A 23,238-nucleotide genomic window follows, 5' to 3' on the forward strand; every position below is an offset into this window, starting at 1 on the left:
ATATCCAATTTTTGAGAAAGAGGAAACAAACCCCTGATTCATCCATAAAGGAAATCTTCCTCAAATGAACAAACAATTTCCAAAAATTCTCATAACTTTAAAACTTAAAGCACATCCCCAGCATCAAAATTCCTTCTCAAAGCATGAACAAACATAAAAATCATTCCAGAATAAGCAAACAACATTGCAAAAAGAAAGCAAAGCATGAAGGTCATAACATCAAAGCTGTTTTACATCATAAAATAAATTTCAAACGATTTAGAGTCGAAACAGCACAAAAAAGGAACGAATTTCTCAGCTGTGAACTTTCCCTATTGTTGCTATCTTCAAGTCAAATGTACAATTAACTTTTCTTTTCTGTAGCTCAAATGCAGGAACAGAGAGAGCAAAAAAAAAAGTTCATTGTAAATAATTCAAATGCATTTTTCATTCAAAAGTGTGAAAAAAAAAGCAAAAACTTCTTTAACCCCTTATAAGAATTATATATTATATAAGAATTATATAGAATTAAATGAGGGGTGAAGGAAGTGAGCTGCGATGAACATCACACAATATTCATTGTGTGAGACACAAAAAAAAGAAGAAGGAGTAACTGAAAATAAATTGCATGTTGCATGACTTTTTCTGATAAATCAAAAAGGGAGTAAAAAAGAAGCGAAATGGGAAGCAGGAAAAAAGTTTCTGTTTTCTTGCTTTTTCTTTGCCATACAGTCGACCGAACTTAATTTTTCTTATTGTTGTGATATGCTTTTGTTTAAATTCAATCTTTCAATTCTTATCGTTTTTGTCTTTTTCACCTCGTTGGATTTTAAAACTTATTTTTGAGCGCATTTTTCTAGGAATTCAAATTTTTGAAGGATATTGACTGAGGTTGTGGAATTTTGTGTCAATTACCTTAATAAAACAAGTTGAACAATCTATCCGGCATCATACCGACTGGAATCTGGCGTAGATTGGTGCAATCTTTTAATAAATTTTGACCATTTTTTGATCAATTAAATGTTTTAGGAAGTGATAATTTGTAAATTTTAGACTAGCACTGCATGGGATATCTTTCTTTCTAACCAGAAACACTAGCGACACAATAGAGAAATAGTGATATTTTGTTGAGACTGTTATTAGCAATTTAATACCCAGAATTGTCAGTCTAGAATCGTTTCTTAATCTTTAACCCTAGTAATTAAATTCGCTCCAGGGACATAGTCAGCAATTTTACCAAGAAGGATTAGGTTTGATCTTCAAATCACACCCCTAACTCCTTTGAATACGCTTCTGCTCTCGTCAAGTGAAAGTTTTTGTGTCAAAGACTTAGTTAGTCAAATTCAGTTTTGTATTTAATTGCTAAGAAAATTCTTAACTGAACCTGGTTTGATGTTTATCTCAGGACACTTAGTAATCTGTACCGTGTTATAGACATAAGTGTAGAAGTTTACTCAGATTTTGATTGGAAACTTGTCGAGTCTTCTAGATGTGGATTTTTAAGAAGTAATAAGTCGACTAATCGATTTGAAATCCAGCAATAAGCAGCCTTAACTTTGGCATTGAACCAGATTCAAACCGAATCCGGCAGCAAGTTAGAGTATCGCCTACATGATTCCGGATATTTGACAGATTCAAAATTGAATCCAAAGAAAAATGCGCTAAAAAAATCCTAATTCTTTTTATTACAAAGAGAAATTTTCTGTAATTTTTCTATACTACCTTATTCTCTCGTTTTCCGTTCCTATTTTTTTTCTTCTAATACAAAAAAAGCTTTCCTTATTCTTTTACTTTTTCTATTCCTTTTACGTAATTTTCTTGCAAATTGATTCACTCGATTGTTCACAGTGTCTTAACGTTAAATTTCATTTTTTTTTTCTTTCTTTCTACATCTTAAATTCTCATAAAAAATAGGAAGTCGAGGAGCTAAGAAGAGAAATAGCCATGGAAAATCAGCTTAAAGATCCAAAAGCACCGAAGCGAATAAAGACAGAAGTTGAGATACCATCTGAATTTGAATGCTGCTTTTGTACCTCGGACGTAAGTTTGACAATTTTTTTCTATTTCATTTATTGATAAATTTAACTAATTTAACTTCCTTTTTGGCTTTCCACTCATTAGAAATTCTTTTAATTCCTTTTTAAAAATCCTTGCAAATTCTTCTTATTCTTTTACATTCCTAAATACCTAACCTATTTCTTTCATTATTCTCTCTTTTTTTGTTTTTAAAATCTATAATCTAAATCTATTGACTTGAAGTACAAATTAGTAGAAAATTAGAAAATCACAAGTAATTCTTAAATTTAAATTATTGAATGTGATTATGATTATTATAAACTTTTTTAGGTTAGATTAATTATTTAACTTTTCTTAATGGATAATGTAGTTAGAAAATTTAATTAGAATGCAAAATTATTTCACATTTTATTAGTTAGAAATTGTTTCGTGAAATTTCAAGATTTGAATGATGATTTGTAAGTAAAAATTGACATGATTTTTGAAAATTGCTCGGATTTTGTATAGAAATGTCGACTAAATGTCGATTTTTTGCGAAAATCCTCTATCGACTCTATCTGAGGTCGATCACTAACTCGATTGGACGAAAATACGTTAGAGCTAGTCATCAACTTGGTATTAACTTGCCATCAACCAGTTATAAAGTACTTTTGTCCACTCGGGTAAAAGCTGGATTATCAAAGAACAAAATCTGATCCATGAGGTCATTTCTCAAGCTAATCATCCAAGAAAATTAAAGAGTTTTGATCAGAAAAGGATAAAACTGAGGGGTTGACCAACAAACTCCTTTCCTATTTAATTAGCACCTGGTTAGTAAGTTACTGAGTCAACCGGTTAATCGATTGAGAGTTTGGCTCCATACCGACATCTGGTACCATGTCAAAGCTCAAAGGCGGAGCAAAAAATTTTGTTGAGAAAAATCGGATTGCATTTAAAATTTGTATAGATCGGTAAAACTCTTGGGGGTTAAGGTGGAATTTTTTGAATTTTTCCAAAGGCTTAGTGGTCAAACCTTAATAAGGTTTATCAAAGTCACGCCGGACTGTCGTCAAATTTCGAATCGATTGTGCTTCTCGGATGACAGTAGCAGTGATGTAGTCGATTACATTTGCATCAAATGACCTAAATCATATATTACAAATAATCATCATTCAAATCTTGAAATTTTTACTAAAACCGTTTATTGGAAGACTTGCACTAATTGGATGGTTAAGATATCCCTTATAATTTAGGAATTTATCTTCACTAAATGTTATGCACAATATTCCAAATTTTCATATTAAAATTTAATAGTTTATACAAAATAGATTTTATTTCCCAAAAATATTCATACATTTATTCAAACTTTCTCAATTGAATCAATTATGTCATTTAGAAATTTCAAACTTTTAATTAACATAATTTAAAAATATTTCATGTCAACATAACTATTCAAATTCAAATTTGATTTCTCCATTTATTTTCAATTTCATGAAAATTCTTTCACAAACTATCAAAACTTATTAAACTAATTAAAACTCTTTCCCACTTTTATGTCATCTCACATTACAATTATAATAATCTTCAATGATGATTCTCAAGCTAAATGGAAAAAAGGAAATTCCTTAAAAATTTCCACATTTGCAAAAATGCATTTTCATGTTGTGTTTGATTAAAAAACTTTTTCCTTGTTTTTTTTTTACGATAAGATATATTTTTCAATTCTGTCTAATTGTGCTCTTATAAAAGAGAAAATGAAAATGCAAGCATGAATTTATGAAAAAAAAAGTTTCAATTCACATTCACATGTTGAGTATTAAGTGTAATTACATGATAAAGGAATTAGATGTTGCGCAACATAATCCAGAGTTGTTATAAAGACGTAAAGTGTTGTTTTACTATGGCGAGAGGAATACTTACTTACTAACTGGAACGATGCTCCGATGTAGAGTCAAGATTACTACAAAAGACTTTCCATTTGACTCTATCTCAAAGTTTGTACAACAAGCAGTTACAGCAATGATGAGTTATAATAAGCAGAATAAAGCCACCGATGTGATGAACTTAGAATTCAGGATTGTCAGATTGAAGTGAAATTCACGAAGAAAGCATTCGAAATTTCAGAGTAATCTGAACCAGCTATTTGAACCTTTTTCTGGCTTGGTTCTGGTTATGTCTCAAGAAATTCATATAATGTCTCCGAAAATCATAGCCATGTTGACAGCAAGACATGATGATGACTACACTAACTACGTGATAGCTGATTTCGTAGCAGTTTTACAATAGTCGCTACTGCCTTTTGATGCACCATTGCTTTACCCGACTATTACAATATTCATAATATTGACTCGACAGCTGCGTAACAGTCGTTTTTGGACCAGTTTTGCGACTGTTCATCAATTTTGTCTTCATCATGCTCTTTGATTAAAAATTTCTGATATTGAGAATAAAGTACGCAGATGAGCATCTTACACGATAAGTACGTAGATACCCTAGACGTCGCCTGAATCATGCTCTATCGCTGATTTCCATTTGTCAATTTCCAAAATTGCCGAAAGAAGCACTATCTCTTACTCTACTTGAGTTCAAAATTTGACAAAATCCAACTTTATCATCTTCTCTCCACCATTTTTTGGACATCCATCAAACAACAACTCTGGAAAAGACAAAGAGAATTTTATTCTATTTTATAAGTTCTTCTTTTTTTCAATTTAATTCTTCTTTACATTATCATTTCTATGCTTTTATTTCTTTCCTTTCTTCCTTTCAATCTACCATTCAGTTCCTCATTGTTGTATAATTTAAAAAAAAAAAAAAACATTTAATTAACTAAATTAATTGCATAATTTAAATTTTAAATTCTAATTTTTTCTATTTTTCTAATTTAATTTAAATTTTAATTTTTTTGATATAATTTAGGCCAAAGGTGTTTTGGAGCATCAAAGATCGCATAGCGTTTAATTAATTCCTTTGTCAATTAAATAAGTCAAATTAGAGATTTTATACTTTATGCTTCTTATGAGTTCCATATCAAAAAAAAACAATTATAAAATAATTCTGAAATTCTATCGTCACGTAAAACCTAAATGAATACTTATATGATTGGTTTTATGATTGCCATCAAGGTGAGTCGTCCTGCAAAAAAAAACAATTAATTAAGTTCCATGATATTGCAAAAAAATCTATACAAAGCATATCTGTGCGTGATGCTTACATTTTTAATGAAAAAAATATTTTTGCAAAAACTTACACACATTTTTTATCCTTTTGTTACCATACACAATGCAGTCATAACTGTCTCTTTGTTTTGTTGAGTTTTTTTGTTTGTTTGGATTTTGATTTTTTGTTGACTTTTTGTTTTGAATTTTTAAAGTCATTTTTGTGCAGTTTTTTTGTGTCTTTTTGTGATTAGTCTAATGGAGATAAGCTGCAGTCTGGTCTGAAAGTTTGTTATGTCCCTACTTTATGTGCAATATGAGGCTATCTAGCTGTTCCTGTTAGAGCAATGAAAGGGATTAGATAGTCAGAATTGAACAGTGAAGTCGTTATGGCTCTATGTTGACGATTAGATATCAAAGTGACCTAAAAGCTCCTGTTTTTGGATCTTTTTGATTTAAATAATGATGAATAATGGCATATTTGACACCTGGCATCCATAAAAAGGATTTAGAAATATTTAAAGACTCCCTGAAAATTCAACCACTTAAATCCGATAAAATAAGAAAACCGGACAGCATAACTTCAGTGCCTTCTAGCAAAAATATGCCAAAACGACCTTGAGGTATCCCGAAGAGCGTTTATACCAAAAAAGCTAATTTACCGCAACGTGTCATATGATATACTCCATAAAATAACAATTTTAGTTGCCAATCCGTACACAATTTGATCAAAACGTCTCAATAGTCAAATACGTTATAACTTCCTCAATTTAATCTTGTCTGACTTGCGCGTGCCTCAAACAAATTGAATTCTAGCTATTTCAAATCAAAATACAACTCAAAATTAGCACCAGAGAGCCTTACATCCATGTCAAATTGTCGAAAAGAAATCATATTAAAATTGACAGATTATAAACACACATCTTAGTTCCCTCTTGCCTGGCTTCATCCAAAAATTTCCACATCATACGTAAACTCAATTTATTGGAGATTTGATTTAAAAAATCCATTGGAAACACAAATCTCTAATTTTTTACTTCCTAAAATGCCAAAAGAGGAAACAAAATAATTACCATTGAATTCCCTCTTCACCCTTGGCCTAATGATAATGATGATGATGCTAAAATTCTGTCTAATTCTTATAAGAAAGCGTCAGAGCGTCATTACTGACATTTTCATTATCATCACATCAAGCTTTGCTATGTGCTAAGCCTCTCGCTCTCTCTCTCTCGTTTTTCTTCGACATAATAAATTATTTTCTTGCTTCACAGTATGTGATCATGGATGGAAGGGATTAGATAAGTTCTAGACAGAAAAACGAGAGAAAATTTGTGGTCTTCCATGTAAAGGTCTTTATTGGTTACGGATGTCGATTGATGTGAGATATGTATGAATGTGAGTTGAAATTAAGGGGAATGAAGAGTATTAAGACCTTATGTAGAGGAATCTGGTGATGTAAGAATAAGGCATTTGTGGGTAAATTGTTTAAGGAATAAGCAGAAAAATTTGTAATAACCACCTTATTATTGGGTTAGATTCTCAGTAGAGGCTGGTAATTCAATGACTGAATTAAGCATTAAAGGATATACATACTTACTTACTTCCCTGACCAAACAGTTCAGCTATGATCCATGACCTCTCCAAGTTGGCTTTAAACACTAGCTCTTTCATTGGCTGGCCTTTGTCAATCAGGGAATAAAGCCTAAGAATTTAGGATACTCGAGTCTGAATCTAGAAAGCCTTATTCTCGACGAATTGCCTTGAAGTCTCGATCTTGGTCCTGATCTCGGTATTACTACTTCTTCTTTCCTTAGCTTGGGGCACGGGGGCCGATTGCCGCGTTTAAAGAACGTCTGTAAAAGCTCTATCTTTCGGTACAGCTCTATCTTGGTCTCGATTGGTCTTGAATTTGAGAAACTACAGAGTAAAGCAAGTGGACTCGAATTTAAAATGAAGACGAGTCGACTTGTGCCAAGCTTTCAAACAAAATTTGAGTCTGCATCAAGCTCTGCTACAGATAAGAGACCAATCCAATTAACAGATTGATCCCAAAATACAAAAACTGCTTTCAAAGCTCCAAAATAAAGTATTATTCCATATTATTATTACTTTATTATCCTTTTCATTATCTTAAGTCAATCAATTTATCTTCATTTCACATTTCTAGCATTTTCCTTCTTTTCCATTAAAGCCTTCCATAAACAAAACTGTTTTTGTGTCATTTAATGTTTGGGGAACGTTCGGAAATTACGTAACACTTGAGTAGGGTTTAAATTCTTGTTGAGGATTCTTAATTTTGGTTCACAAAATGGAGAAGGGGTCTAAAAATGCTAAATTGACAATTACGTAACTGCCGAACGATCCCCTTATTTGTTTGATGACCATGATGATAAATTTCGACCCATTATACAAACACACACATGTCCATATATTTCAATTAAGTATAAAAATAGTAAGTTTGAGACAAATTAAACAAAAAACAAAAAATAAGTCTTTTATCAAGTCATAAAATGCACTCAAGGAAATTCTGCAAACACGCAAAAGCACATAAAAAGGCAAAAACAAAAAAAAAATTCTCATTAGCTAAATTTATTTTTTTTATTCTGCTCTTTTTTCATTCACTTTAACTTTTATGATTATCAACATGTATTTATATAAGTCAGTGTGGATAGTTGTACATAAAAAATTGTATTTTATATGAATTGTTTATTTTCGTCTTTATTTACACAAATATAGATTAAGTTTTTTTATGAGCATTAGGGATGGGAATGTCGAGTTTTGGAGATACTGTATTTGGTTAGTCTGAGCGACGTTAATGAGGAAAGCTCTGCAATGGAGCTTTGATGGCTCCCCTAACAAGGAAAGATACAGTTTTTGGGCACCGTAGGGATATTTCTGTGCCATAAAATTATATTCTTTGTCATTTAGGGTCCATTAAACATCTATTATTAACACTAAATGGAAGCCGCCTCTATGTGAAATCCAGAAGCTGGGATATGCCATCCACATGGATGGGCTTCCATTTGATGTTTATAATGCCATATAACTGCCATTTGGATTCCATTTGGTGCCGTATGGCTGCCATTTGTGTTCCATATAGAGACGGCTTCCATTTGGTGTTAATAACAGAAGTTTAGCTAAGCGTTTGTAGCTTCGTGATGGAGCCTTCTTAATTTGTATTGTTCGAATCCTTACTGAAGGGCTGGAGTCGATTTTCTGTCATATTCTGATATGGTATGCTCTATCTGAGACCTCAAAATAAACTTGACTATTGTTTGGAAATGTCGAATTAAGACAACTCGTATTCATATAAAATTCCAGTCAAGTCCAAGGTTTGCTACAGGATAGAAACACTTGTTCTAATTATTGACTTACAATTTTGGACTAAAAGCTCAATTTTTATGACTTAAAGCTACATTTTGCTAGTCTTTCTGCGAGAAACTCTCTTTTATCAACACTTAAAGGAAGCAGCCTACATGTAAATGTCATATGGCAGTCATTTGCATGCCGGCTTTCATTTAGTGTTGATAAAAGAAGTCTAGAAGTTCCTTAAAAGCTCCGTGACAAAGCCTTCTTCATTTGTGTCACCCGGATCACATGTTCTAATATCGAGAATGTTTGAGAACCTCCACTTACCCCAATCATCTTCCCTCGACCATCTACATCCAATAATTGAGCACCAAAAGCCCATAAACTCAAGCTATTAGCGAATCAGACAGTAAAATCGACATGGCCCCTAAAAGTTTCATATCAGACAGAAATTTTATGTCAAAACTCTTGGCATATGAACAACACAAAGTAACGATCCTTATCCTTTAGTGAAAATAAATAAACAGACGGACAAAAGAAAAGAAAAAGCAAGCGAATAAGAAGCACATACACACAAAAAATAGAACGGAAGTTCGCATAAAAAGCAAGAAATAAGATATAAGCAGCAACAGAAGCGATAGAGAATATAAGAGTGGGGGAGGGAGGAAGTAAGAAAATGAAAGATAAGCGAACTATTTATGGGATTTAAGACATTCAATTCCTTTAGTAAAGCAGTCAGCAACAAACAACGGTAATCAATACAAATTGCGAACTTGTTTTGCGGAAAAAAAAGACCTTGCAAATCTATCTGCTGGAACTAAATGTGGATATGATTACATTACTATATATATTGACATGTTGCCTTTAATGCCAAAACTACTGATGCTTATTTCTTCATCCTCACTCTCATAATGCCAAAAATAAATTTTTACGAGCTTTTTTTATCTATTTTTTTTTTTTGGTGCTTAAGCTCAAGTTGGCAAGAGAGGGAAAAAAAGTGTAAAGATTAAATGAGGATTCTATTTCTTTCTTTTGCTGTTCTGATGGGATGAAAGGAGACGATGAGCATTTGGAAAAATTTATATATGTACATATATTCATGCACTGATGGAATGAAATTAAATGAAGAAGTTTCTTTTTTAGTTTATTTTTGTATGTTAATCTTAATGTCATGTTGGGGTTCTTGGAGGTCGAATCTGTTAGAATTTTGGAGATATTTTGGGTATTTTCTAGCATTTACCCCTATTAGGTCGTTTTACCCCTATTAGGCAATGAGCATGAACTGGTTACATATCATAGTTGAGCATGCTCACGAGCATTACACTTGGTAGGTTCTTTGGAGAGGGCGTTCAGTCGTGTATATTTGCGAGGTGTTTGACGTCATCTCTTTGGACAAGCTTTTCAGTTCTTGATCCACACCTGAATAGCGCAATTCAAATAATTGATCAAAAATTCGGCCGATGTGACTCTGACTGAGTACCAGATTAAGCTGAATACTGCCAAAGTCACAAATCCGACCCCAAAACAGTACGACTCTGACTTGGTGTCAAATTCCGTTTTAATCTACCAGAGTCAAACCGGCCTAGTGTTGAATTAAGGATCGATTACCCGAATTATCCTATCCGGGACATCATTGCTTACTTCAGTTTATTCTTGACTTTTTCGGCTTAAAATCTTGTTTAGTTTATTAGCAACGAAGAACAGGAGAAGATTCTGTTTGGTCACTTCAATTGTGAACCATGACTTCCCTAAGCTGAATGCAAAGTAGGATCTATTGCTGGTTTCTGGTACCTTAATGATGACCTCTCCATTCTCGCCATTCAAGTGATATATTTGACAATTCTGACTGGAATTCCATCCTGAACATAAGTTTGTGTGTGAAACCATAACAAAATCATAGACATGACTACAAATTTTGCAAATATCCAAATCTCAAGAATCTCAAGAATCCCTAAAATCTCCCAAAAATACTATTAACTCTATATATCCATGCAAAATAAGAAGACAATTTTGTTCCGACAGAAAATTCTTTCTTTTCTTTATTTCCTCCTCTTCTCTCTCATTAAGATTCATCTGTGTTTTCCTACGTCTTTGGGGATTTAAACTTGATTTGATGTATTTAAATACAAATGGATTTATTTCTTTCTCTTTTATTTCCTCTGTCTGCTCTGTGTGTGACTTTCAATGTGTTTACATATTCCAGTTATTTACTGCTCTTTGTTAAGAGATTAAGAGATTTCCCAGGGGATAATAAATCAATTTGAAAAGTTTTCTTGAGGTTAAAATTGTAAAATATAAAATTTTTTGTGATTTATGAAAAAACCAATTTTGATGCTTCCAAAATCGCCATTTATCAAAATTTTTGGGATTTTGAATGGGAATTTTTGTATTAATCCAGGGGCCGATTTCTCCTGTTCCGTACCGTACCGGGCATTACTTACTCAATTCGCTGAAGAAATAGATCAATTGTGAGTCATGGCCTTAATCAGTTGGCTTCTAACTGACTCTATCGCTTGCTTATGTCTCCCAATTACTAATACTAAGGACAATACTGTCTCTAGCGACAGCTTACTCCTGTACCGTATCACCACCGGAGAAATCATCCACAGGTGTGGACTTCACTTCTATTTTCGAGTTTCAGACCTGATTTTGATTTAACTTGCTTGATTAAATGGCTTAATTATGCATTTCAATGATTTAACAGTAAGGAATTCCATAAGATTAATCAATTGAGTGCTACAAACTTCAGCTACTGCTTGTGCATCATATGCCAGAGTGACACAAATGAAGAAAGCTCCGACATTGAGCTTTAAGGCTCCGCTTAACCTCCTTTATAAACACAAAATCGAAGTCGCCTCTATTTGCACTCTAAGGAGAAGGTTTAGCGGAGCTTAAACCTTAAAAGCTCCTTGCTGGAGCCTTCTTCTTTTATATCACTCGGGAAGAAGCTATAGATACAAATTCCATAATATCTAAACGATCTCTCATCACAGAATTGTATAAATAGCATCAAAATCATCATAATTCTTCAATCTACATGACTAAGACACGATATTTGTTGAATCTTCATTGCCAGAATTTAAATGAATCGTAAATCCATTTAGGACATTTTTCTTCCATTCTTCTTCTACGTTCACAAATATAAATTGATTGATATGAGTAACATGATTCCTTACAAGAGCCTCACAATTCAATTTAATTGAAATCCTTCCAATGCAATCCTGATGAAGGATTTCTTCTTGATTGAAAAAAAAATTCCTTTTCTTTTCGTGCGATTGCATAAAAATTTTCCATTACGAATGCCAATAAGGAATGGACTTGATGGAAACTAATGAATGCAGTAAAGGAGGAATAAGAAAGTTCTTGGCATGAAATACACAATTACATGATTGCTTTTTTTGCTTGAACCAAACCCATCAAGAGTCATTATTGTTTGCTGGGTTAAAGCATTATTGATGCAGCATGAAGGAATGCGGTGAAATTTTTGAATAAATTTTCAATTTTTGTTTTAATTTTCAATATTTTTTGGGGTAAAAAAGCTCAAAAATAATTCAACGACAGCTTTTCCTGCATACCGACAACTATATCCTCTGATTCCGATTCCGTTTCACCATATTGAACATTTCCAACTGTTATTTTTTATTTCCTGGCAATCGGAACCATTTTCACAGATGCATATGTAACGACCAGTTGTGACAATGGAAAGTTTATTGTTCAATCATCGACATCTGCTGTGAATTTTTCTATTTGCTTCATGTAGCATATCATGTTGAGTGATGGAAGTAATTGACAATACTTTCGATATGCTGTTTCTATAAAAAATAATGCTATAAAATAAAAATTCCATTTTGGTGATGAAAAATGAAATTGTTTAAAAAAGCAAAGCTGTGGATTACATTGACATGAGTTGTGGAAATCAGAAGTTGAAGGGATTTTTGTGGAACGGCACTAAGGGTTTTCCCACAGGGATTTTGGGTATGAAATATTTGAACATCATTAATATCAGTTATTCTTTCATATGGAATGTATGTTATGTCCCGAGTGATACAAATGAAGATGACTCCGTTAAGGAGCTTTTAAGGTTCCATTATGAAGCTTTTATGGCTCTTCTAAAGCTCTTATATGGCTGTCTTCAGAGGTAGGGGAGGCTATACTTTCTACTTCCTTGGCAAAAATCGTTCACGGGCCAATTGCCTTGCATACGGAATTCTGGCAATATCGTTCAAAATCTTGCCATTTTGGCGATACTAGGGTTAGGACATTTTTCTTCACATCTTCTTCAGGAATTCACAAATATAAATTGCATTGGCTAGTAACATGAGTCCTTATAAGTTCCATCACAATTCAATTTATTTGTCCTTCCAATGGCAATCCTGATAGAAGGTCATTCTTCTATAATTGCAAATAAAAGAGCTTCGTGCGAATGCATTTGAATTTTCCATTAGCGTATGCCAATAAGGAATGGACTTGATCGGAAAGTATTGAAGCAGTAAAGGAGGTAAGAAAGTTCTTGGCATAATTCGGGATTTGACGGTGATTGATATTTACTTGTAATTACCCATCAAGGTCATTATTGTAATTCTGGTAAAGCATTATTGACTGCAGCATGAAGGAATCGGTGAATATTTTAAAAAATAAATTTTCAATTTTTTGTCACTTAATTTTCAATATTTTTTGGGTCAAAAAAATTCATCGGCAGCGTTTTTAGAGGCTGGCACCGTACAAAGATCCTTGTAAAACGATTCCAAAAGTTAACCACTATTGAACATTTCCAACTTTTACTACTTTACTTTCTGCAATCGGAACCATTTTAACAGATGACCGATATTAACGGTCAGTTGTACCACCTGGGAAGTTTACCTTGTCTCAATCATCTGTCATCTACTGTGAATATTTCAAATAAATAAAGCCCTTGCTTCAGGATGTAGCATACATGTTGACTGATTTGGAAGTAATGTGACAATACTTTCGAATGCTGTTTCTATAAAAAATTCAAAAATAAGCAATATACATTTAAATGTTGTAAAATGAAATTGTTTAAAATAGCCAATCTCACTGTGATTAAATGTGACATGAGTTGTGGAAATCAGACAGTTGAAGGGATTTTTGATCAAAAATTACATTTGACTTTGAAATTTTGCAGTATTGGATATTGAACATCATTAATAAATTGTTTATGGAAATATCCACATGTCCCGAGTGATAACAAATGAAAAATGACTCCTTAAAATATCGTGTTTAGGGTTGGATGTGAAGCAAAAAAATAAATGGCTGCTCTTAAGCTATTTGAATTTCTTCAGAAGTGAAATTCTGTATTGGAAAATTAAAGTTACCGTTTTGCTCTTATAATCCATATAACTGCAACGGTAACGGTTTTACATATTACCGGTAATTACCTTTAACGAATCCTTGTAGCTACAGTGATAGTTGTCATTCGGACCCCTAGAAGCAAGTCAAGATTTGAATCAAGTTGACTTTAATTTCACATCGAGTCAACTTCGGCTGCGAGTTCGAGTTCTGCACTGACCTGATGACATCTACTTATACTTGACAATATATGCATCTACTCCTATTCCGGTCAACTTGCTAATTGCAGCAGGAAACTGTGTCAGTCGACAAAAAGAAAGCATGTTTAAGACAGAGTTGACAGGACTACAGCGGAAGTTCCTTTTTGGAGTTCAAGAGTCTGTAATCCTAAAGTCCTGCCAATTCTGGTTCAAAATCCTATTAAATTCTCAAAATTAATTCCCTTAAAATATTCACAATCACAAAACTTAAATGTAGCACTAAAAAATATAGAAAATTCAAACAATTTACTGTAAATTATTCACAGCACTGATTGCAAATAAAAATTTATCTCCTGCATGTAAGCATTCATTTAAATTCATTAGAGAGCATCCCACATCCAGACACATACAAATTCCTTGAAGAATCTCTTAAAGCTACTTCAATTAAAATTTCTAATAACTCTCTTCATAAAATTATTCACCACATGTATAAAAAGAAGAAGACAATTTTAAGGATCTCAGTACACTTGAAATTACACACAATTTAAAATCAGACATAGCAGCAGGGGAGAGATAAAGTAGAAAATTGTTAAACACTCTTCAGCACATCATTTAATTACGAAACCATAAAAGCTATTGTAACAGTCATGTTGGTCATTGTCAATTTTGCTGTTTTGTGGCATGAAGTCTCTTCAGTCACTCTCATCAGACGTTATCATCATTGCATTTTCATTGTTTCCATTACCCTCGAACATGAGTGCAATTTTCTACCAATTATATTGTCATGTGGAGCTTAAAAAAGTTAAAACTATTTCTGAAAAAAAAAAGAAAATGAACAATTTTTATGGCATGAAGCAGTGGTGGACAACCTTTTTTGGTGCCATGGCACACTTTGTATCACGACACACCTTGCTCTTGTCGTGATAAGCCACGACGTGAACTGGACAAGGTTTTTGGTTCGTGGCATTTTCAAAAGCATTTGACGGTACACTAGTGTGCCGCGGAACACAGGGTACCCAATACTGGCATAGGATGTTGAAGTTGTATACTCAACCCCATCCCTTAACCCCTCCACAACTCCCCAACAGCATGTTAGTAGTTCATTACCGAAACTTCACACGGCATGCGGTTCATGGCAGTTCCAAAGACGCAGTAGTGTACCGCGGAACACAAGTTGCCCATTACTGGCAAGATGACCTCACTTCCTTCACCCCTCCACTATCATCCTAAACCTTCTGTAATGTCTTTACTCTTATCAGTGCCAGTATGCGGTTCATGCCATTTATAAAAGCATTCGATGGTACTCTTGCGTGTCACAGAACAAAGGTTGCCCATCACTGACACAAAATGTTAAAGTTGTATGCTCAACCAAACTCCCTCAACCCCTCTCCAACCCCCAACATCATTCGTAATGTCTTTACTCTCATCATCCACAATGTAAATGTTGATGGCATGTCAACATGCTCTTTACTTGCATGAATGATTGAAACACATAGCATATATACACAGCATGATAGAATGTGATCTTCTTGTTGATTATTTGTAATTCACAATTCCTTACTATGCTTCCAAAAAATTGTATATAAAAATGTAAATTGTGTTTATCTCAAGCTGCGCTTTTGTTAATTTGGAAATTATCTTGGTTGGAAATTTTTTTTGTTAAACTTTTATTTTTTTGTTCTTCTTTTGGCTTCATCTCAGACTGTGAATTTATGTGATGTGTTTGGTGTTTTCATTAACCAACCAGCTTTTTAAATTGTTTGTAATTGCATACTTGAGAGAAACATTATTTAATTAACTTTTTCTGTTGGTTATTTTCTTTAATTTTTTTTATTCCCCATAATTGAGTGATATTTAAGCTATTACTTGCTGTTATGGAATTGTTGAACAATTTTTTAATTGGAACTGATTATTTTTGTGAACTGAAAATTGGGGTATTTGGTGGATTTGATTGGGATTCATTTTAGCCCTTATTTTGAGTTCCTTACTAGTTTACCTAAGAGGGTTCAATTGAGTCAATTTTGGAAACGAAGCAATGGCACAGATCAGAGTCAACTTGAGCTTTGTATGAAGTCGTGTCGACTTTGAGCTCTCGCTTGTTTAATACAAGGATCAGGATCTTGGATTGATGGTAAAAGAAACCCTCATCATTAAATCTGTGCCAGAACCCAAAGTTGACTTGAGTTTTGTATGAAATCGAGTAAACTTTGAGCTCTGCCACAGTTTCAATGATGATGGTGTCTTCTACCAACAACCTAAGGTCCTGCTTCTTTTATCAAAAAACACAACGTTGTCGATACGACACCACTTAGTCACCGTATTAACAGCAAGGCATCCCGAATACTAAAAGTCGTTAATCGATCGAAAATCCAGAAAACAAGTAGGTGTGACTCTGAATTGGAACCGGATTCTATTTGAATTCGAATCATGCCAAAGTCACATTTCCATGGTGCCGAATTTTGGATCCATTAATCGATTTGTACTATTCAGACATGTAGATACTCTGAGGACATCATGACATGTATTTTTGGTCCATTTTTTTGGCGACAACCGAAATTTGTCAATATCATGTCACTTGGGATTCTTATTACTATATTCCTATTGAAGCAATAGCGCATACCTACTTCAAATATGTGTGTACAGGCTCTAATTCTCATGGTCTAGTCTATATCATTAATGCATCATTCAGCCGGCTATAGTATGACTAGATACATTCCCAACTGAAATACAAAACAATCTATCAAATTTTGAGTAATAAAATCATTAAAAATAGTTCCAATAAAAATTCAGTTCAACAATTCCAAAACATTTAAGCTTCAACAAAAAAAAAATCAATTTTTAACATTTTAAGCACATTTTCTAATAAATTTTCACAATTTATTTCTAATTCTCCAAAAAAAAACTCAAACAGGATTATAAAGAATGCATTGATGCAGAAGGTCTAATGCCCCTCAACACATCGGATGTTAACAAAAGCATTTGTATGGAAATGCGAATGGCAAAAGCAATGAATATCCTAAATTTATGTCACGGTAGCACGAAATCGAGTGGTAACTTTGTAACACCACCCGAACAAATTGTTGGACCAAATAAATTTACATTTCCATCAATTGATGGTATAGCCATTCGTACAATACCAACGGTTAATCCGACATGTGAAAATAATTCAAATTTAAATAGTAAATACAGTAGTAGCGCTATGGCTGTCACTTCCAATCCCACATCGAATAATAACATCAACAAAAGTAATTTTAGAAATTCAAATAGTAATAAGGATAATAAAGACAACATAACAAGTTCCAATTTGATATTAAATCAAAATTATAATGTGCATAATAGCACAAATGCAGATCTCGCGAGTGTCGATAGTACCGATACATTTATGAGCTGTCAAACACATCCATTTTTATCACAAGGTGATCTTACGACAGCACCGGATGATGATTATAATAATCTCTGTGATTTCGACATGATTGATGCCGATACTCTTTACTTTAGTTCATCAATGCAACCAAATAATGCAAATTTTATGCGGGGTGGAAGTTTGCATAGCGGTCCAGTTAACATTATCGTAGATAGTAGTTTAAGTGTATCTGGTGGACAAGTTAAGAAGAGTACATCTGGTGATACGGCATTAAGAAGTCTTGCGGCAAGTCCAATTGAGGATCAATATAAGACATTCACAAATGATCGTGGTAGTCGTGTAAGTTTAAATGAAACACCCGTGCCAAAACATAGAAAAACGAGATTTCAGCAACAACAACAAATGCAACAGCAGCAACAACAACAACAACAAAATTACAGCAACAATTCTAATAATAAGTTCAAAACTCGATTTGATGATGGCGCCGGTAGTGAGGAGAGTGGCGTCGAATCATTAAATGCCAATATTAACAGCGGCAACAGCAATACAAAAAAGAATCGTAGAGCTTCCTTTATGCCAAGCAAAATTATTACAACTGCTACAAAGCAGCTCATTAATCAACATCTTTTTGGGCTTCAGTCGATGGGCTCAAAAGGTATGTAAATCTTAATTTTATGTTGGTGTTGGAACTGATATTTTTATTATGCTTGTAACATGATGAATGATCTGACTCATTCCTATTTTTATGCTTTCTCACCATGTCTGATACAGATGGCTCAGGCGAAACGCACAAACGTTCAAAATCAATTCTAAAAAATAAGGCCGATGCACGTTTAGGTTCAGATCCTGAAAGCGAGAGGCTTTTAAGTGATACAGGATCGGGCGTTAGCGATATTAGTGTAATACCTGTAAGTATGACCCCTAAATGGCTCAAATCCGTCAGTTGATCCAAAATCTAGTAATTTACTGTATTTAAACTGGATCTGGCATCAATTCAGAGTCATGCTGGCTTGATGTCGGGTTTTGGATCGATTTTCTGAATTGTGATACTCGGGTAGCTCCCCCGGATACCTCACTTATAATCCTAATCGAATTATAAATTATAAAAAACGAGGTAAAATACTCAAAAGTCATCCGTCATCTTTAACTCCCAACTGACTGTCAAAAACAAAATTCAAACACAACCTTTTCCACTCCATTACCTCACAATTCTAACCTTTAAAAATTCTGTATTTCATACACCTCCGGCAGGCTGATGGAAATCTCGAATTTTCACCGAATACAGTTCATAAATCAATTTCACCACAACTTAGTCACCAGCGTCATCAACGTCTCGTACATCAACGTTCAACACCAGCGTCTTTTGGCCGTACAAAATTTCAGACACCACGACAACAGGATGAGACAATGATGCGTCAAACGAAACCAACACTACAACGTGGATTGGGATTTGGTGGTACGACGCTGAGCGATGCACATGGACGACTTGATTCAGGTACACGGGAAAGTAGTTTAGGTGAGTTATAAGGTGATATTGTAGAGAATTGGTGTTGAGGGTTGAATGTCTGGTATTGGTATGGTACAACTTAAGAACGTAGTCAGAGAGAGTAGATAGAGGTGATAGAAACTTAGTGTCCAGTAATGATATGGTACGGCTTATGATATGTAGCGTAACCAAGGATAGGTTTTGAAATATTTTGTTCAGAACTAAAATATTTAGGAGTTTTGGGATTTTTGGGATTTTTGGTATTTTTGTCTCGAAAAACATTAGCAAAGTGATAAATTCTGACAAAGAAGTAGGGTAAACGCCCATCTCCCTCAACTTTCATAAGCCTCAGATACGGTTCTGTATTAACGCATCACTTGATCAATGTATAGGTAAACTCAGTAGGGTAAAATAGTAAACATGTGAAGCACCTAATCAGTACAGGAGTAATCAACCCCAGAAAAGATTTTTTAAGTACCCTTGAGAGCTCTAGAACAGATTTAATTAGGAAATCATGGTCATATACGCTACTATGACTAAGATAAACTCAACCCAGAAGGCATACGACGTAAAAGAGGTGAAAATCTGCCCCAGACAGACGTAAGTCTGATCTGAACCTGGAATTCATGGAGATCGGAGGGTTTTAAAGTCGTTTGCTTTCTGGGCAGGACATTTACAAGGAACTCAATTTAAGAGAGTACCCTAGATAAGTTCTAACTTGAGGTTACCAGGCTGTATCTAAGAAAAGAGTTCTAGAAGACTAAATTCAATTTTTGATACCAAAAACCTCCTCAATACCTTAAAACAGTGGTGGACAATCTGTGTGTCGTCAAAAATTCTTGTAAATGCCAAAAACCGTATATCGTGTACGGTTTTGGTCGGGGCTCACTTCTAAGGTTTCCCGAGAAAAACAAAATGTTGCCCACCACTGCTTCAAAATGACAGTAAACTATACCAATTATTGATAATAATCTCTTTCCATTTAGATTCAGACAATGCATACTCAACAACATATCCATTAATCGGAAAAGGTGATAGAGAACGAGATAGAGACGAATCATCATCATCAACAATAAAAGCGAGTAACGATCAAATAGCAACATCATCGATATTAGATAAGCATCACAATTCTTCTACTTATACAGGAAGTGGAACATCAACATAGTAAAATATATAAAAAAAAAATATATGAAAAAAAAAGAAAAGAAATCTCTATATATATATATTATAATTAAAATCTACAACCACACCGATTTTTAATGCCAAGTAAGAATATTTTAATAAATTAAAAATTATTTTTAATGCAACAATTACTCCCCCCAACCCCCACCATATGTCCCCTCAACTTATAATAGAATTATGTAAATATTAATATTGAAAAACACACACAAAGTCATTATTTAAGTAAGTGAGTAAGTAAGTTAATTAATAATTAAGGCATGATGCAAAAAAAAGCAGAAATTATGAATGAAAATGTTCTAGTCACGAAATTGATAAATTGCCCCCTAATTATACATAAAAACTACATAATGAATTTCATAAATTTTTCTTTTTTTTATAGATTTAATGAAAAAAACAAAAACAAATTATAAATATTATAAATAAAATTCAAATAAAAAGACACAGACATGAAAAATTCTAACAATTGAATAATCAAGGCAGAATGAGTCGTTGTTGCTTTAATTTCATGCAAGAGATTTGCTGTGGATTTTTGCGAATTTCATAAATTTTTTTGTATATTTTCCTTTTGTTTATGCCTAATGAGCTGAACTAGCGTTAAGCTGAGCGTGAAACCAGAATTTGATAAATTGCTTTCATTATCATGCATAATAAAATAGTTAATAAAGCTTATGAGGAAATTTTTCACTAGATTTTCTCGAATTTTCCTCGATTTCCACAATTTTTGCCTTACTTTCTTAAAGCTGAGCGGTAGAAAATTCCAATTTTTGATAAAATTTGCAATATTTTGACTAATTTCCTCCAAAAGTTCCTAAATTTCAACTTAATTCCATTCAATTTAGAATTTATTTAACAAAATGAATCCTAATTCATACTAGAAATGCCAATTTTGCCTGAATTTTTGAATATCAACAAAACCACGTGATTTTAAAGCTGAGCGTTTGCAAAAAAAAGATTCAAAATTTCAAATTTTCCGTTAAAAAATTAATTTTAATAAATTTGAAAAAATATTCATTAATCTAACCTTGAAGCCTTAATAGATTGAGAATAATCTGCAATTTTGATACCAAAAAAATAAGTGTGAAAATAAATGTAATTAAATTTTAATTTCCATCCAAAAAAATGTGCAAAAATCTTGAAATTCTTGCATTGAATTTTAGCTAAACAACTTGAAATAAAGTCATTCATTTTGCCTTTGATACCTTAAAAAACATCTCTTTATAAGACTTAAGAATGCTTATTTGCTAAACAAAAAAAAATATCGTTTTTAAAATCGCTTAAAAGCCATTTTTTCGAAAGCATTCGAGCAAAAAAGCACACAAAAAAAATCTAAAAAATCACATTTTTATGCGAATATCAAACTTTATTACTGCTGCTAAGAATGAATCATTAAATCGTCTCATTACCAGCTTAGTATTTGGTATAAGTGCCAAATCAGATTAGAAAACTATTATGCATAAAATGAAGGAATGGAAGTAGAACATGCTGTCATTAAGACTTAGTAGCACTTTTAGAAGACATTTTTTTGTTGATTTTTTTATGGATTTTAAGACATTTAGTTTTTATTTGATGATTTTTGAATTTTAGAATTTTAACGGTCATTTTAAAATTTGAATTTTCATTCGTTTTGAAATTTCGAAACTTTTGAAATTCAAATTTCTAAGAACCGTTAAATTTTTAATTTTTAAATTTCAAATTTTTTGTTAAAATTTTGAATAATCTGTCAAACTTTTGTTAAATTTTCAAAAAATCGTTAAAAATTCAAATTTTTTGTAATTTTTTAATTTAAATTTCAAGGTTATGTATTCAAGATTATATAAAAAGTTTAAAATTTTTCGTTAAAATTTTGTTGAAATTTGTTTAAAATTTTCATTAAATTTTATGTTAAAATTGCAGTTTTTTGTTAAAGTTTCAATTTTTTAAAAAAGATTTAATTTTTTTTTTAAATTTCAAATTTTTGATTTAAAGTTGAAATTTTTAAAGTTGTTAATTTTTAAAAAACTAATTTCAAATTTGAAAAGTTCGTTAAATTTTTAATTTTGTAAAAAGCAAGTTTTGCAAGCTTTCAATTACGAATCGAATAAGGTTGAACTATTTGAAAAAGCGAAAAATCAAAAAAGCTCAGATAGTTACCAAAAAAAATACCTACAAAAGTATAAACAAAAATTGACAACATTTAAAGCATAAGATTTAATCTCAAGCTTAACTAGACGCGAACAAAAAAAAAAGAGTAAAATTTCACATAGCATAATAAATTTAACATGAATTGGTTCAATATCCTTCTATCATTATTTTCCACTTCATTATACGAATTAACTAAGGAAAATTTTTGATGCTACAAAATAGGAAAAAAAAAAATATAAAAATTTTTACTCGTCCCTCTCGGTAAATTAATAAATGAAGAAATATATATAAAAAAAAAAGTAAAAATTTTATAAGAATAAGTGATTATAAGTAAATAAAAAAATATCGATAAACCTAACATATATACGAAGCAATAAGGAAACAATTTTTTGAACAAAAAAAATGAATAATCATTCGACAATTTAATGAGTAATGAAACATTTTTAACAAAAAAAAGTAATAAAAATTATCAATTTATTTTATAAATTTTTCTTCATTTTTTGTATGCAAAAAAGAATCTAAAAATGAATTAGAAAAACATTACTGAAAAGAGACAAAAAACTCAATTTTAAACTCAATACAATACTCAATTATTAGGTTTGGGATGCAAAAATAATTTATAGAGCAGGATGCAGCATGGATTTGCTATAGATTTTTATTTCCTTTCACTTAATCAATTTACAAAATTGCAATTTTTTTTAGAGTTTTAATTGAAAAATTGTGAAAGTTACAATTTTAAAGACAGTGTCTAAACCTTGAAATCTTCAATTTTCTTTACCGAGAGTTGTCGGGGTTGCATACATTCCGGGAGCATGTAGTCATACATACTTATTCGATCGAATTTTCTTGTACGATCTTGTCTTCAATAATTCAATGTCGTACTAGCAGCGCTAGGATCGTCTTGATCTCGTTAGCAAGAAGTCGTCCGGAAGGTATATGGCATAGAAAAGTCAATAAATTCAAAATCGAGCCAGCTTGTCCTTGGCTTAGGGCTCAACTTGTTAAACGAACGGCAATATCACTGGATTCCGCCTGTCAACTTCCAATCCAAATTAGAATTCTATCTTTATTGATTGTTTCCTTCCGAAAGTTCTTGGGACGGTTCTGAATTGCTCCTACATTCTACAACTGATCCCC

General features: G+C 32.6%; 1 protein-coding gene across 4 annotated transcripts in view; it reads left to right on the forward strand.

The window, feature by feature from the left end:
- Nucleotides 1–21,572, forward strand: part of Shab (Shaker cognate b) — a 151,671-nt gene extending 130,099 nt beyond the window's left edge. For all 4 annotated transcript variants that reach the window (XM_070653959.1, XM_070653960.1, XM_070653961.1 and 1 more), the window contains 5 exons: nt 1,894–2,019; nt 16,860–17,967; nt 18,084–18,220; nt 18,564–18,828; nt 19,785–21,572. In XM_070653959.1, coding sequence (XP_070510060.1) covers nt 1,894–2,019; nt 16,860–17,967; nt 18,084–18,220; nt 18,564–18,828; nt 19,785–19,963 — 1,815 coding nt within the window. In that variant the 3' untranslated portion in view covers nt 19,964–21,572. The remainder of the gene's footprint in view (nt 1–1,893; nt 2,020–16,859; nt 17,968–18,083; nt 18,221–18,563; nt 18,829–19,784) is intronic.
- Nucleotides 21,573–23,238: the final 1,666 nt, after the last annotated feature.

Source organism: Chironomus tepperi, unplaced genomic scaffold, assembly GCF_022539635.2.
Source record: "Chironomus tepperi strain 1889 unplaced genomic scaffold, CSIRO-AGI_Ctep_v1 contig_74, whole genome shotgun sequence".
NCBI classification, from domain to species: Eukaryota; Metazoa; Arthropoda; class Insecta; order Diptera; family Chironomidae; genus Chironomus; species Chironomus tepperi.